Source organism: Physeter macrocephalus, chromosome 2 (genome assembly GCF_002837175.3).
Source record: "Physeter macrocephalus isolate SW-GA chromosome 2, ASM283717v5, whole genome shotgun sequence".
Classification (NCBI taxonomy): Eukaryota; Metazoa; Chordata; class Mammalia; order Artiodactyla; family Physeteridae; genus Physeter; species Physeter macrocephalus.
This window is the reverse complement of record NC_041215.1, coordinates 64,734,015-64,748,952: the sequence shown is the minus strand read 5'-3', so window position 1 is coordinate 64,748,952 and position 14,938 is coordinate 64,734,015. Positions and strand designations below refer to the sequence as shown.

The 14,938-nt window shown below is 40.5% G+C and overlaps 1 protein-coding gene across 16 annotated transcripts in view; it reads right to left on the bottom strand.

The window, feature by feature from the left end:
• Nucleotides 1-14,938, bottom strand: part of PKP4 (plakophilin 4) — a 252,688-nt gene that overhangs the window by 173,698 nt on the left and 64,052 nt on the right. For 11 of the 16 annotated variants that reach the window (XM_055087993.1, XM_055087964.1, XM_055087990.1 and 8 more), the window contains one exon: nt 2,667-2,803. The exons of 1 other annotated variant lie outside the window; for it this stretch is intronic. In XM_055087993.1, coding sequence (XP_054943968.1) covers nt 2,667-2,798 — 132 coding nt within the window. In that variant the 5' untranslated portion in view covers nt 2,799-2,803. Of the gene's footprint in view, nt 1-2,446; nt 2,526-2,666; nt 2,804-4,171; nt 4,263-4,401; nt 4,630-14,938 lie in introns of those variants that run through there. 4 more of the 16 variants (XM_055087995.1, XM_055087996.1, XM_055087994.1 and 1 more) reach the window with 3 other exon arrangements.

Below are 14,938 nucleotides of genomic sequence, written 5' to 3'. Positions count from 1 at the left end.
GCACAGGTTAATTTAATGTTTTCAATAACTATTATTATCCTCATTTTATAGATGAGAAACTGAGGCACAGAGAGGTTAATAATTTTCCCAAGATCACACAATAAGCAGTAGAGCCATGATGGGAACCCAGCCGCTTCCCCCCTTGTACCATAGGGGTCTCTGTACCCGAACAAAACATCCTTCCTGAGAGATGTCTGCCACCAAACAAGGTCTGTCCTTTGAGATCAGCAGAGCTGATCCTATCACCTCATGGCTATGAAAATGAGGCAACCTTTTTTTGCTCCTATAATTATACATCCCACCCAAGAATATTGCTCTTTTGATATAAAACATGACCAAGAACATAATCTAAAGTTAACTATTCCATTTGAGTCTAATGCAGCTAAGAATTGATATTCTGACTAGTATTTTAAAAACAAATATATAAGGTAAATAGTAATTAACTTTTTTGTTGTTGTTGTTGCTGTACGCGGGCCTCTCACTGTTGTGGCCTCTCCCGTTGCGGAGCACAGGCTCCGGACGCGCAGGCTCAGCGGCCATGGCTCATGGGCCTAGACGCTCTGCGGCATGTGGGATCTCCCCGGACCGGGGCACGAACCCGTGTCCCCTGCATCGGCAGGCGGACTCTCAACCACTGCGCCACCAGGGAAGCCCAGTAATTAACTTTCTTATTCCTAGCTAACTTTTCTGTGCTCTGTCTCATTTGACAGACAAAAGCGAGTGACATATTTCAGGAAAGTCTAAGAAATTTTTACTATGGAGAAATTAGAGTATCTTGCCTGGTACCACAAAAATCCTATGGGAACTAGAGTTAGCTATTTAAAATCAGGCAAACATCTTAGAACAAGAGATAGATACGGTGTCTTGGGTTGAATGATTAAAGCACTGAGTAATGAACACTGACAATCTTAAAAGAAATTAAGAATGAAAACTGTAAATGTATATTAATGGACTCAAATTCTTAGAACAAGAATAGAAGAGTATCTCTTCCCACTAACTAAATAAAGTGGGAGACATATGATAATTCTAACAAATAACAAATATCTGTATTTTTTTTCGGTTACCTCGAGAAACCAGAACCCCTTTTGCTTTCTCCCACAAAACATCCATTCAGAATACTATTCTTTGCCAAAAGATAAAATTCTGAAGTCATCTGAGGCCGTCAAGGAATTACAGGGCAAAAATCAGGATAGGTTTCCAATTTTCTTCAACATGCAGGGTTATCTGGTTTCAAGGTACAAACACAAAAGTTCCTGTTGCTATGCCTACTGAACACAGTTTCTGGTTTTAAGTTAGTTCTGGGCATTTTGATAAATTTACCGTCATGTTTCACCAAAACGCAGTATAAGCTAAGAGCTGCAAATAAATCAGAGCCTTTTCATTTTACAGCTCCTTGGGTCAAATCTCAACAACTATGAAGAAAGAGTCCTTTTTTCCTCCCTAAAGGTGACAGAAGCTTAGATAATCTATAGTTTAGTGGAAAACAGAAACAGTACTGACTCTAATTTTCTTGTGTCTTCTCAAATTCCTAGTTTGTGAAATGTTTAAAAACTTCAAATTTCTGTGAGGAATGAAAACATATTTTGACATCTTGCTACTAGAGTAAGTTGTGAAATAATTTTTTTCTTGAAAGTACAGCTCTAATGGCAGACACATCTCCTAGTTCTAGAGCAATCTTTCATACACATACTCAGCTTTAAGTTACAGCAAACAGTAAAATAATGCAGTTTTCAACACGCCTTCATTCTTTGTCATCATTAGTCATTTGAGCTGCTGATACTGATTTTTCAAAAAATAATTCCAGCCTATATCAACATCTAGCTTGTATCTTTTGAGAAAGAAAGACCAGTCACTTAATCATAAGATTTAAAAAGAGGATTTTACTATTAGATTATCTCCAACAAAATAACCCTCACGGAGGGCATATACTTTTTGTCTGCTTGTTTGTTTTTTGAGGGAGGGGGCAGAAAAGTCTCCCTGGAGCTTTACATTTACACTCACCCTATTAAGCTTTTAAATCTTAAACAATTAAAACCAGTAATCCCAATTTCTCTACGCCCACCAGATAAAAATCTAATTTAGAAGGCTACTTGGGTTTGAAGGATAAATAGTATTGAGTGCCTTTAAAAAAATCAACACAAACAGGACATTTAAGCAAACTGGCAGGGTGACAAGTTTTAGAACATTAGCTCACAAAATGAGTATACTCTGATTCAGACAAACACAACAAATAGAGCCTTTTATCCAAAAATCACTGAGACAACCCTATGTACTACCTATGTTAAAACGTTCAACAGATCTAAGGATATCACAGGCCTCATGTTGCCAGAGTCCTGACAGAAACGTCAGTGATGTGAAACACGCTTTATGAGGCTTGGCGTGCATGCACACACTCTGCAAGGTGAGCGAGACAAGAGACACCGATGACCACCGATATTGTCCTTACTTGCAGACGCACAAGTATCCTGCATGTTCCGATTCTGACTGGCACCTGGGGCGGCTCTACCTGCCAGTCATCCCAATGTATTCAGGGATGTAAACACCTTATAATTAGAAAACGTGAAGGCGTCAAGGACGTTAGACAAATTGAAAACACATCCAAAGATTAATTTTTAAAGGCATTGAAGAAATAATTAATTGCAAAAGTCTAAAATCAGAGGATGTACCTGCTCCTTCACGGAAGCTAGAATAGTGGTGGCTGTGGTCTCGGGTTCCATGCCTGGGCCAGTGGGGGCAGCTTCCTGGCGGGTCTGTGGTTGCCCCTCCTCCACCAATGAGGCCTGCTCAGGAGCTGGCATTCCTCCTGCAATCAAGCAGGCAAAGGGTTAACACTTTCTCCTCCGCTACTGGGCAGGAACAGGCAGGGGCTGAGCGTTTGCAGATGGTTCCTAGACTACTACAGATTCTACACACTATGATCACAACACCATACGGCTATCTGATTTCTAAAAGGCAACATCTAGGGCCAAAGTATAGCTAGTACTACCAAATACTAAAAAACAACAACAGAATAAGAACGATAATAATAAACACTGAGAAAATACTTAAACAACATCATAGTAAAAAATGATGTGAAAAGGGTTAGGGAAGAGGACTCAAAAATATACTGAGGACACTAAGGCTGTTTAGATGCTATAAAATCGCTGAATTTTCTAAACAGTTAACCATTAAGTAAATATGATTTTCTTATCACAAACAATAATAACACTCTAGATTGCTATACGGGTCAGTTTTCAGAGAAGTATAAGCACAGGAAGACACCTACGAACGTGCAAATGCTTTATGATTATAGAAGAGGCTTATTCAACTATAGAAGAGGCTTATTCAACAGAAGAAAAAGGGGTTAAAGCTTATGAAAGGCTTGAAAATAAGCAAAATTCTGCTGTATTTAAAAGAAATGCAAGGCATTAATAACCAGCAATAAAGATAACATTGGTGGAGTATTACAGCTAGCTTGGTTTCCTTAGAGGAATCTGATTATGCAAAGATGACAATGGCTATGGAGCTGATGTTGAAAGAGAATTTATTTTTCAGGACCATAGCTTGTGACAAAAGAATAGGTTCTTGGCAGGAGATGAGGTACCTCTCCTAAGATAAACACATACTGAGAGTGGTATGTTTGCCGGGAAACTTATTGATCTGATATGGACTTTGTATAAATTTGCAAAAGATGTGGAAAAGGTGTAACCTAAAATGTTGTAAATATTTTAATAACTTGTTTACCTGTCAGTCTCTCTGCCTGTTTCCTCAAGAGTAGAGTCTACCATACCATGAGACTAGCCTAGTGCCTGGCATATAATAATAGATACTCAATGTTTTCCAAATAATTGAATATATGAATGAAGACTGTCTCTTCCATGTCTCATTACAGTCATTAGGCAGATCTGACCAAGTGCTATGATGCTCATGAGATCTTATTTGTTCAATGCATTACCCTGTGTACTGGTATATGGACATTTGAGACCATAAATGCTGTTTCTGACATTCTTCTTTTAGCTTTCTCCTAAAAATGACTCTACTGTTGTATTTTGATTTCTTATCAACTTCCACAATGTTCATTTCTGTAGGATGATCTGGGGATTTTTCTCCCCATTCCCTCAAATGTCAGTATCAGCTTGCTGTTTATTTCCAAACTCATAATCTATAAGACAGGGGAAGATGAACATATCACCTGAGCCTCCATCTCATTCTTTACTCTCCTGACTTCCACATTAGTGAAGATGGGGTTAGGTTCCAGGTTGCCACCAGTGGTTGCTTTATTCCTACAATATTAGAAACACACAATGGGTCTGATGAGTTTGAGCATTTTCCCCCAATGGGACTCTCCATGAGGAGTTCTCATGCCAGCTCTAGCAGGTAAATTCTTTTTTTAAAAAAATTTATTTATTTTTATTTATTTACTTTTGGCTGCATTGGGTCTTTGTTGCTGCGCATAGGCTTTCTCTAGTTGCGGCGAGCAGGGGATACTCTTCATTGCGGTGCGCGGGCTTCTCGTTGCGGTGGCTTCTCTTGTTGCGGAGCACAGGCTCCAGGCACGTGGGCTTCCGTAGCTGTGGCACATGGGCTCAGTAGTTGTGGCTCGCGGGCTCTAGAGCGCAGGCTCAGCAGTTGTGGTGCACGGGCTTAGTTGCTCTGCAGCATGTGGGATCTTCCCAGACCAGCGATCAAACCCATGTCCCCTACATTGCAGGCAGATTCTTAACTACTGTCTAGCAGGTAAATTCTTTATCACCCGTTTCTGTGGGGCTCAAGGCTGGGGTGCAGCCTCATCTGCAAGGAGGAGAGTCTCCTCAAGGACAAGTGAGAGGAGGACCTTCAGACTTGGAGTAAGTGGCTCCAGGATCAAAACCTAAGTGCCTTGAACATGAGCCACCCTTTCCTCACTTAAAAAAAAGGCTTACTAATTCTTCATACAACACCATGGAATGATTTTTATGGCAATCTTTATTTTTTAGTACGTATGTTGTGTTGAGATATAAAATAGTACACTTAAAATATCATCAACTGGACAAAATAACTGTATTCAACCAGTGCTCATTATGTACAAGATTTAAGGTCTATGAAGAAAAAAAATGCGCCACTTAAAGATCTTAGCTTTGCATTTAAGGCTAGTAAAGATATGAAAGCACTCTATGCCACTGAAAAACTACACACCTTAAAATAAGCAGGTGGTTGCAAAGAACAAAAAAGTTACTATGCAACAGTGAAACAAATAATGCCAAGAAACAAAAATTTAAAATATCAAGAGTATAATACCATGAAATAACCAATGTGTAAGAAAAAGAGAAGCAAAATTTCAGTGAACAAAGAGAATTTGAAAAAGAGAGAAACAGAAATATCACTGGGGAAGTAATTATTCTCTACTAAAAACAGGAGGATCCTTATTGTTTAAAGAAAGACACTGAATTATATTTTTGTAATTATATTACATCACTGTGAGTATACCATACTTAATTTCATACTATTTATTTTTTGATGACTGTCCAGATCTATGACAACAGATGAGCATTTTCTGAATACCACTTTGCCCATGTAATATGTAGGGTGATAAGGGAATATAGGTATAAAGCAAGGTCACTGACCATTAGTGGCTCATCATCTAGCTGAGGCAGCAAAATATGAATCAGATCAAGGCAAAGTATAGCAAGATACAAGTGATGGAATAACAATGCTGAAGTTGACAGGAAGAGGTGGTGAAGAGGTTATAAATTTGTATAAGAAACTACTATTCAGCAAGAGAGGAGACTTTCATAGGTAGGTATGATGTTTTTATTCTCAGATTCCTCAAAGACTAGGAGACATTGCAGGCAATCACACCTATGGGATACAGAATGATGACCAGGGTACCCAGGCCTAACTGAGGACGAGACACTTCTCTACACCGCATCTCTGGAACAGTCCCCAAATACCATTACCAACATGGGACAGAGGAGGGATGCCATAATACTGACAAGCTATATACCTATTAAAGTATTCTGTTCACTTACTTGTAGCTCTCATAACAGTTTGAGGAGTTGAAGGAATTAACCTAAGACTAAAGTCACAGAATATTATTACCTCTCCATTAGCAAAGAAAAAAAAAAAGCAATAGGTACTTATATAGCAAAGAGAGGGAGATAAATTAGGTCTTGTGCTTCCCTCAATGATCTCAATTTGCCCGAGTTGGGCAATTACATTTTAGGGACCTGAGAAAACTTACAAATAAGTTGCTGAACCATTTCGGCTCTTTGGAGAATCACAGAGAATGGAAGAGGTGCCAGAAAACTGGAAGCAGGAAAATGCCATTGCTGTTTTTGGAAAGAAGAAAGTAGACTCTCTTCACGTTACAAACTAGAGAGCTAGACATAGATCTTGGGTGAGATTCTTACACGAATTTTATCCAAGAGATGATCTGTGAGAACCAAAAAGGGGCACGCCAAAGAAAAGTCATGTTAAGCTGGTTTAATTTCTCTTCGGCCCTGTAACTGTGGAAATGCAGTGTGTCTAGACTCTGGTGAGGCATGTATGGTGTTAGAAGTCCCCTATGGTATAATCAGCATAGAAATGGGGCTGGCACAAGGTCAACTGCTGACTCTGACAATCTGTAAATAGCTGAACAAAATATATCAACCTACAGAGGTTTCTAATGTAATGCTAGAGAGCTCTGATCCTGGCCCAGCCCTAACCAAAAACTTTAGCCATAATGTAAATAATAATATACAAGGCATGTTCAAATTCTTCAATGAGTAAGAATACTGTATTTACCAGGTGATGAAATTCAAATACAAAAACCACTGTTACACTGCAGTGATGAGCTGCCTCTAATGAGATAAAAACACCAGGGATAAACATAGGGTTTTGTATTTAGTTTAGCTCAGCAGCACACAGGGGAGAAGATTTGGGCACTTCAGATTCAAGAGCAGAAGGAGAGAACCATGAGTGAAACGAGGCTGCTGCAAAGCCAAGGTGATGCTATGCTGTACTGATATCAGCATTTAAAGTGATAGGAAGAAGGGGACAAGTGAGTGTACACCTTTTCTTCAGGTGCCTTGGGACATGTCCAGTTATGGGTGGCTCATTAACAGGAATGAACACAAGTGTATCCATTCAAGAGAGCATGAAAGGATGAGGAAGGGATTTCAGGAGCAAGAACAAGGACAAAAGGAATTACAGCTCCTGCTCCTTATGAGCTCAAAGCTTAGCCGAGAACACAGGAGGAACAGTTGATGAAACAGGAAGAGAAAGTGTGACCTGAAGAAGAGCAGGACCACGCAGACAAGCAAATGGTCTGTAAGCCTCTTCAGGACTGCCAAGTACAAGTAAAGTTAGACTTTTTGGTCCCAAAAGCTAGACCGAAAACGAATGGTTCTATAACAAACTTGTATTAACCTAAATTACTACTGTCTTTATACTCTGAAGCAAATTTGGCTAATAGTTATATTTTATTATATTTATATATTAATATTATAAAACTGAAGATTGGAGCCATGAGGGCAAGCTCATGAGGTCTTTCCTTTTGGAGTGAAGAGTCAAATGTCCAAAATTTCAAAAACTGGTAACCCCAAAGGTGGTACATTCCCCATCACAAGAGGTCTTTAAGCACAGTTCAGATGATCAAGTAGCAGAGATGGTACAGAAGGCATCCTGCACTGGGTGTGTGTTAGAATTAGGAAACAACGTTCTCTGAATCTTGAGGCTGACACTAGGATATGACAACACCTATATTTTGAATTGATGTGAATGCTCCTCAGGGGTTTTCAGAATGTCGTCTACCATAACACACCTCTGTGTAAAAAGGCACCTGAGAGCCAGGATGATGCTGTGTTTTCCTGAGGGAATGATGGCCACTGGAAATCTTAGTGCTGACTGTTTGTGTTCAGCTACACAAAAAGCTCAGAGGAGTCTGTGACCAACTCTTACAACTGTGTTCTCATTTTATCCCAGCCTTTCATTACTAAATTTCCTCTTTGCTCAGGTCTCTATTTTTATCATTCTATTGGACGGCATTCTTTTGAACCTTGTGAAACCCTTTTTGGAAAGCTGACTATGAACGGTTATGTGTTTTCACTGCTACATTTATTGAACACAAATAAGCTTTTGTGTGAAACTGTTAGCATAATATTGTGTGTGTGTGTGTCTTACAGTGAACTCTTACAAATTAACAAGAAATTTTTCTGCTCAAGGATGCAGGCCACATACATTCTAGTGTGATTATCTAAGGCTTTCTTTGCAAGCTGTGGATGTAATATATAGGTATAACCTAAGACTCAATAACTACAATCCTTTTTACCACAGATAACACTAATCCACAAAATCATCTTCACTAAATTTCTGGGATAGAAGATCAACTAGATACTGGATTTTTCTCTATTTACTCATTTTACTCTCCTTACAGATAATTTTTGGTCAAAGTATAATAAGTATACTTTATTTTGTCTTATCCAGTGAAATAAATTAGACTATGTATTTTTTTCCTACTCTTTTGCATTAGTAATCTGGAGTATAACACACATCTCATGACTTCATTTTGAACACTCAGAAAATGTTATGATGATTGATAACAACCATTTCAAAATTAGTAGCATAAAATAAAGATGTCTAAGAACAAATTAAGACTAATAAAGGACAAAAAATAAGCACAAATATTTAAATTTGATTCAAAGCAATATATTAATAATATAGAATAAAAGTTTGTTAAATAAGCATTAGATGAACAAAATATTATGAGTAAAAATTTTTAAAAATTACTGACTATCATATGTAGCAAAGATAAGTTTCTTTGCTTTACTTATAATGAAACTGGAACAGATATTACAGAAGAAAAGAATGAAGTACTGGGAATTAGGAATATGCCTCAAAAGTAAAACACCTTCAGTACCATATGGAGTCTATTCTAGAATTCTAAAAGGAATACTAGATACTTTTCACAGTTATAGTTTAAAAATATCTTGAAAATAAGAAGCATTACAAAAATCTGCAACTGTTTAGGAAGCCTAGAGATAGTTACATACTGAACTTCTAATCAAACAGTTCATCCAAAAAATTTCAATTTCCTGGCAAGAATTTATTTAGAAGGGAGCTATATGCCAAAGAGCAGAGTAATTCGAGAGAATGGATTAGATATAGTGGTTAATTATTTTGACTTATGGATTTATTATTACAATCAAAAGATCAATGCACGACAACCTGACACAAAGATAAGCAAAAGGGATGAATAGGTCTTTCAGAAAAGAGAAAATCTAGATGGCCAATAGTGAGTTGCTCAACCTTTTTAGTAATTAGAAAAACACAAATTCATACTACAATGAGATATCAACACAAAACCACCAAAATGGCAATACATTTTATCAATATCAAATTTTGGCAAAGATGTGGAACAATGGTAAAAATCACAGGCTACTGATTAGTGTGTAAATGGGAAGCATAACCTTGGAACGCACTTGGGCATTTATCTAGTTGAGCTGCTGATAACATATATTACACAGCCCAGTAATTCCATTCCTGATTATATAGAGATACTTTTGCACACAAACACCTGGAGAGACATCTAAGTACGGTCATGGCAGCACTCTTCGTGAAAGCCATGAATTGCAAATAACCCAAATGACAACAGTGGAATGAATAAATACATTGTGGTATACTCATGCAATGTATTTCACCTATAGTAATGAAACAAATGAACAACAGCTGTGTAACAAGAGTGACTCTCACAAGCATAATGTTGAATAAAAGAAGGAAGTCACAAAAGAAACAAACAGTAGAATTCTGCTTATGTAAAGTTTAAAAAATAGGCAAGATAAAACTATGTTTATTAGGGATGCATGCATTGGTACCAAGGAAATGGTTATCACCAAAGTCAGAGGAATGGTTACCTCTTTGGGGAAAGAAGAGGCTGTGATCTCACAAGGATGCATGAAGAACTTTTGGGGTGCTGGCCTGGCGTGGGCAGTAATTAACGGATGTGTATATCTTTTGAATTTTTATAATTTTATATATATATATATTTTATTCACTCTCCCAGTTTTTTTGTGAAAAAGGAAAAATATTAATATAGTGGAACAAGCATATGATAAATTCTTATTAGATATAATTTATAAACAGAATAATTTAGCATATTTATAAACAGAATACAATAGTGTTTAATAGCTTAAATACTAAAGATTATCCATTTTTAAGAGAACTGAATTACTTCTGGTTAAAAAGCTACACTAAATATAATTTCATGGTTCATAAATGTCTGGAATTCATTTCAATAAAAGGGGGCTCACATTACAAAATAGAATGCCCTCAACACTGTATACTATTCAACAGTACTTTCTGAAAATGAAGCGCATGGTTAATAGTAGCGCGGCTCACACCTCGAGGCGGCCTCTCACACTGTGTGCGGTGTGAGCGGTGCTCCTTGGAGTCAGTTGGAGTGCTGACGTGGTCCCTGTCATGACAGGTAAACCCTGCAAAACTGTTAATAAAAACTAAAAATTCTATGTTGCATAAACATAGACTGCACTCTGGTATTTTCAACCTTTCCAAAAAACATTTCTTATGGGGAGCAAAAGAGGAAATCTTTTTGGAAAATAATACAGGTTCAGTTTTCTTACGATTTGGGATCCTTTGTAGCATATAGAAGTCTGGCATGTTAAAGGGTGTAAAAGAGATAGGATGGGGATAACCAATAGGATAAGAACATAATTAACTCTGAGGGGGGATGACTGGATGGAGACCATACATTTCCGATGACCATACATTTCCACTCTTTTCCAACTCACAACGTCATGAAATAACGGAAAAGGCATTTACTCTTTTTTAAGATGAGAAAATTAGCCAGTCTAGAGATCAAAAAATGCCACTGGTGTGCCAACATACTGGAAAAATAATGGCTGCAGACCTATGGCAACATAACCATAAGAAACCAAAACGCAAAAGAAAAAAAAGCCTGCTTGAGAGGCTGGAGCAGTTGGTGAGGGAGCTCAGAGTCAGTGGATCCCAGAACTTGAGGCTCTTAGGCCTGGGCCACAATCAGATGATCAAAGGGAGAGAGACAATGCCACTAGGTGGTCAGTCTTGGCCCCTGCCCTGGACATGCTCAAGCAGTTGCCACAGGCAAAGAAGGAGGGATCCACACAGAGCAGGGCCTCAGTCAGCACTGATACCCAGAAGGGACAGATTCCCTAAACAGAAAAAGTAAAGTGGAATAGGTAGACTAACATCCTTAGTGTTAAAATTGAAAACTGTACTGTAGAGAAACAGCCAGAGACCTTGAAAAGAAGACACAAGATAAAAACAAAAATCTCAATCAATGAAATGAATAGCAAAATGAATTTTTGTAAAAAGAGGATTTCATAAGAGTGATGTAAATAATTCTATCTGAGCACCCCACTCCCCATCCCCCCACCCAAAAAAAAGAGAGAGAGAGAGAGAGAGAGAGAGAGAGAGAGAGAGAGAGATGAAAAAGATAAAAGAACAGTTTGGAGACTAGAGACTAGATGCAGAAGTTATGTTTATTTACCAAGAGTACTAGGAAGAGAGAAAAAAGGAGAAAAAAATACTAAAAGAAGTAAGAAATGAAAATTTCTCAGAGGTGAAAACTAATATTTAAATGGGCCAATAAGTGAATAAAATGAATGAAACAGACTACATCTAAAACGAATGCATTGAAACTTCTACATTACAAGGATAAAGACAAGACTATAAATGTTACCATGGAGGAAAAATAAACTGCTTACAAAGGAATGAGAATCAGTTTGGCATCAGACCTCTTATCAACTACAGTGGATACAGTAATAACCTCTAAGTACTGACCAAAAATTATTATTCAAATATGAAGAAAAGAAAGGCATTTGAGGACATACCAGGACCCAAGAAAATGTGGCTTCAATACTCTTTAAAGGAAGTTCTGCAACCAAATAATAAATATGATCAGGGAAGGGTTAGTACACAAAAAACAAGTGTTAAGCAGATAATTCAGGAAACTGAAGATTAAGTCTAAAGAAACTCCCCATGATATCAGCAAGAGAGGTGTGGGGAGCTGAAGAAAGTAAAACTGGGACTTCCCTGGTGGCGCAGTGGTTAAGAATCCCCCTTCTGATGCAAGCAACATGGGTTCGAGCCCTGATCCGGGAAGATTCCACATATCATGGAACAACTAATCCTGTGTACCACAACTACTGAGCCTGTGCTCTAGAGCCTGTGAGCCACAACTACTGAAGCCCGCACTGCCCAACAAGAGAAGCCACCACAACGAGAAGCCCGTGCGCCTCAACGAAGAGTAGCCCCTGCTCGCCGCAATTAGAGAAAGCCCACGCACAGCAACAAAGACCCAATGCAGCCAAAAATAAATAAATTAATTACTTAATTAAACAGAAAAAAACACCTAAAACTGTACTAAGGTTCTTATTTAACTTACTGGGATGAAGGGCATACAGAGGAACTCCAGAGGACTGTCCCTTTCCTGCTCCTTGCAGGAAGAGGCAGAGCCCACTGTTCGCCCCTTGAATGTGGGGATGGCCTCTTACGACTCAGAATGTGGCCGAAGTGATTTTGTACAACATCTGAGGCTAAACCTTAAAAAGGATTTGCAGGGGGCTTCTCCGGTGGCGCAGTGGTTGAGAGTCCGCCTGCCGATGCAGTGGACACGGGTTCGTGCCCTGGTCCGGGAGGGTCCGGCGTGCCGCGGAGCGGCTGGGCCCGTGAGCATGGCCGCTGAGCCTGCGCGTCCGGAGCCTGTGCTCCGCAGCGAGAGAGGCCGCAGCAGTGAGAGGCCCCTGTACCGCAAAAAAAAAAAAAAAAAAAGGATTTGCAGCTTCTTTGGGAACCTTGAGATCACTATGCCATGAAAGAGTTCGGGATTAAAAGATGCTACAGGAGACCTTCAAGATGGCAAAGATGGCAGAGGAGTAAGACGTGGAGATCACCTTCCTCCCCACAAATACATCAAAAGTAACATCTACATGGGGAACAACTCCTACAGAACACCCACTGAACGCTGGCAGAAGACCTGAGACTTCCCAAAAGGCAAGAAAATCCCCACGTACATGGGTAGGGCAAAAGAAAAAAGAAAAAACAGAGACAAAAGAATAGGGACGGGACCCACACCTCTGGGAGGGAACTGTGAAGGAGGAAAGGCTCCCACACACTAGGAAGCCCCTTCACTGGCGGAGATGGGGGTGGGTGGGAGGGAATCTTCACAGCCACGGAGGAGAGCGCAGCAACAGGGGTGCGGAGGGCAAAGCGGAGAGATTCCCGCACAGAGGATCGGTGCCGACCGGCACTCACCAGCCTGAGAGGCTTGTCTGCTCACCCGCTGGGGTGGGGGCTGGGAGCTGTGGCTCGGGCTTCGGTCGGATCCCAGGGAGAGGACTGGGGATGGCTGCGTGAACAGAGCCTGAAGGCGGATAGTGAGCCACAGCTAGCCATGTGGGAGTCCGAGAAAAAGTCTGGAACTGCCAGAGGGGCAAGAGACCTTTGTTTCAGGGTGCGCGAGGAAAGGGGATTCCTTCCCAGTGTGCCCACAGAAGGCAGAGCACTGCTTATACAAGCTCCAGAGAGGGGCGTGAGCCGCGGCTATCAGCTCAGACCCCAGAAACGGGCATGAGCCACTAACGCTGTGGCCGCTGCCAACAAGAATACTGTGTGCAAGCGCAGGTCACTATCCATACACCCCTGGGAGCCTGTGCATCACGCCACTGCCAGGGTCCCATGATCCAGGGACAACTTCCCCGGGAGAATACACGGCGCGCCTCAGGCTGTTGCAACTTCATGCTGGCCTCTGCTGCCTAAGGCTCGCCCCGCATTCCAATTATGACTACCGAACCCTCCCTCTCCCCAGCCTGAGTGAGAAAGACAGCCCTAATCAGCTGCTGCTTTAACCCCCTCCTATCTGGGCAGGGAACAGACTCCTGAGGGCTACCTACATGCACAGGCGGGGCAAAAACCAAAGCTGAACTCTAGGAGCTGTGCGAACAAAGAAGAGAAAGGAAAATTTCTCTGTGCAGCTTCAGGAGCAGCAGATTAAAACCCCACAATCAACTTGATAAATGCTGCATCTGAAGAATACCTGAATAGACAACGAATGTTCCCAAAATTGAAGCAGTGGACTTTGGGAGCAACTGTAGACTTGGGGTTTGCTTTCTGCGTCTAATTTGTTTCTGGTTTTAAGTTTATCTTAGTTTAGTATTTAGTGTTTATTATCACTGGTGGATTTGTTTATTGGTTTGGTTGCTCTCTTCCAATTTTGTTTTTAAATATATATATATGTATTTTTTTTTCTCCTTTTTCTTTTTGTGAATGTGTATGCGTATGCCTCTTTGTGTGATTTTGCCTGTATAGGTTTGCTTTTACCATTCTTTTTTTATTCTTCCCTTTCTTCTGAGTTGGGTGGCTGGCAGGGTCTTGGTGCTCCAGCCAGGTGTCGGGCCTGAGCCGCTGACATGGGAGGGCCAAGTCCAGGACACTGGACCACCAGAAACCTCCTGGCCCCACATAATATCAATTAGCAAGAGCTCTCCCAGAGATGTTCATCTCAACACTAAGACCCAGCTCCACCCAATGGCCAGCAAGGTCCAGTGCTGGATGCCCCATGCCAAACAACTAGCAAGACAGGAACACAACACCACCTATTAGCAGAGAGGCTGCCTAAGTCATACTAAGTTCACAGACACTCCACAACACACCACCGGACGCAGCCCTGCCCACCAGAAGGACAAGATACAGCCCGACCCACCAGAACACAGGCACCAGTCCCCTCTACCAGGAAGCCTACACAAGCCACTGGACCAACCTCACCCACTGGGGGCAGAAAATAATAACAATAACCAAAAATAACAGGAACTATCAACCTGCAGCCTGCGAAAAGAAGACCCCAAACACAGTAAGTTAAGCAAAATGAGAAGACAGAGGAACACACAGCAGATAAAGGAGCAAGGTAAAAACGTACCAGACCAAACAAATGAAGAGGAAATAG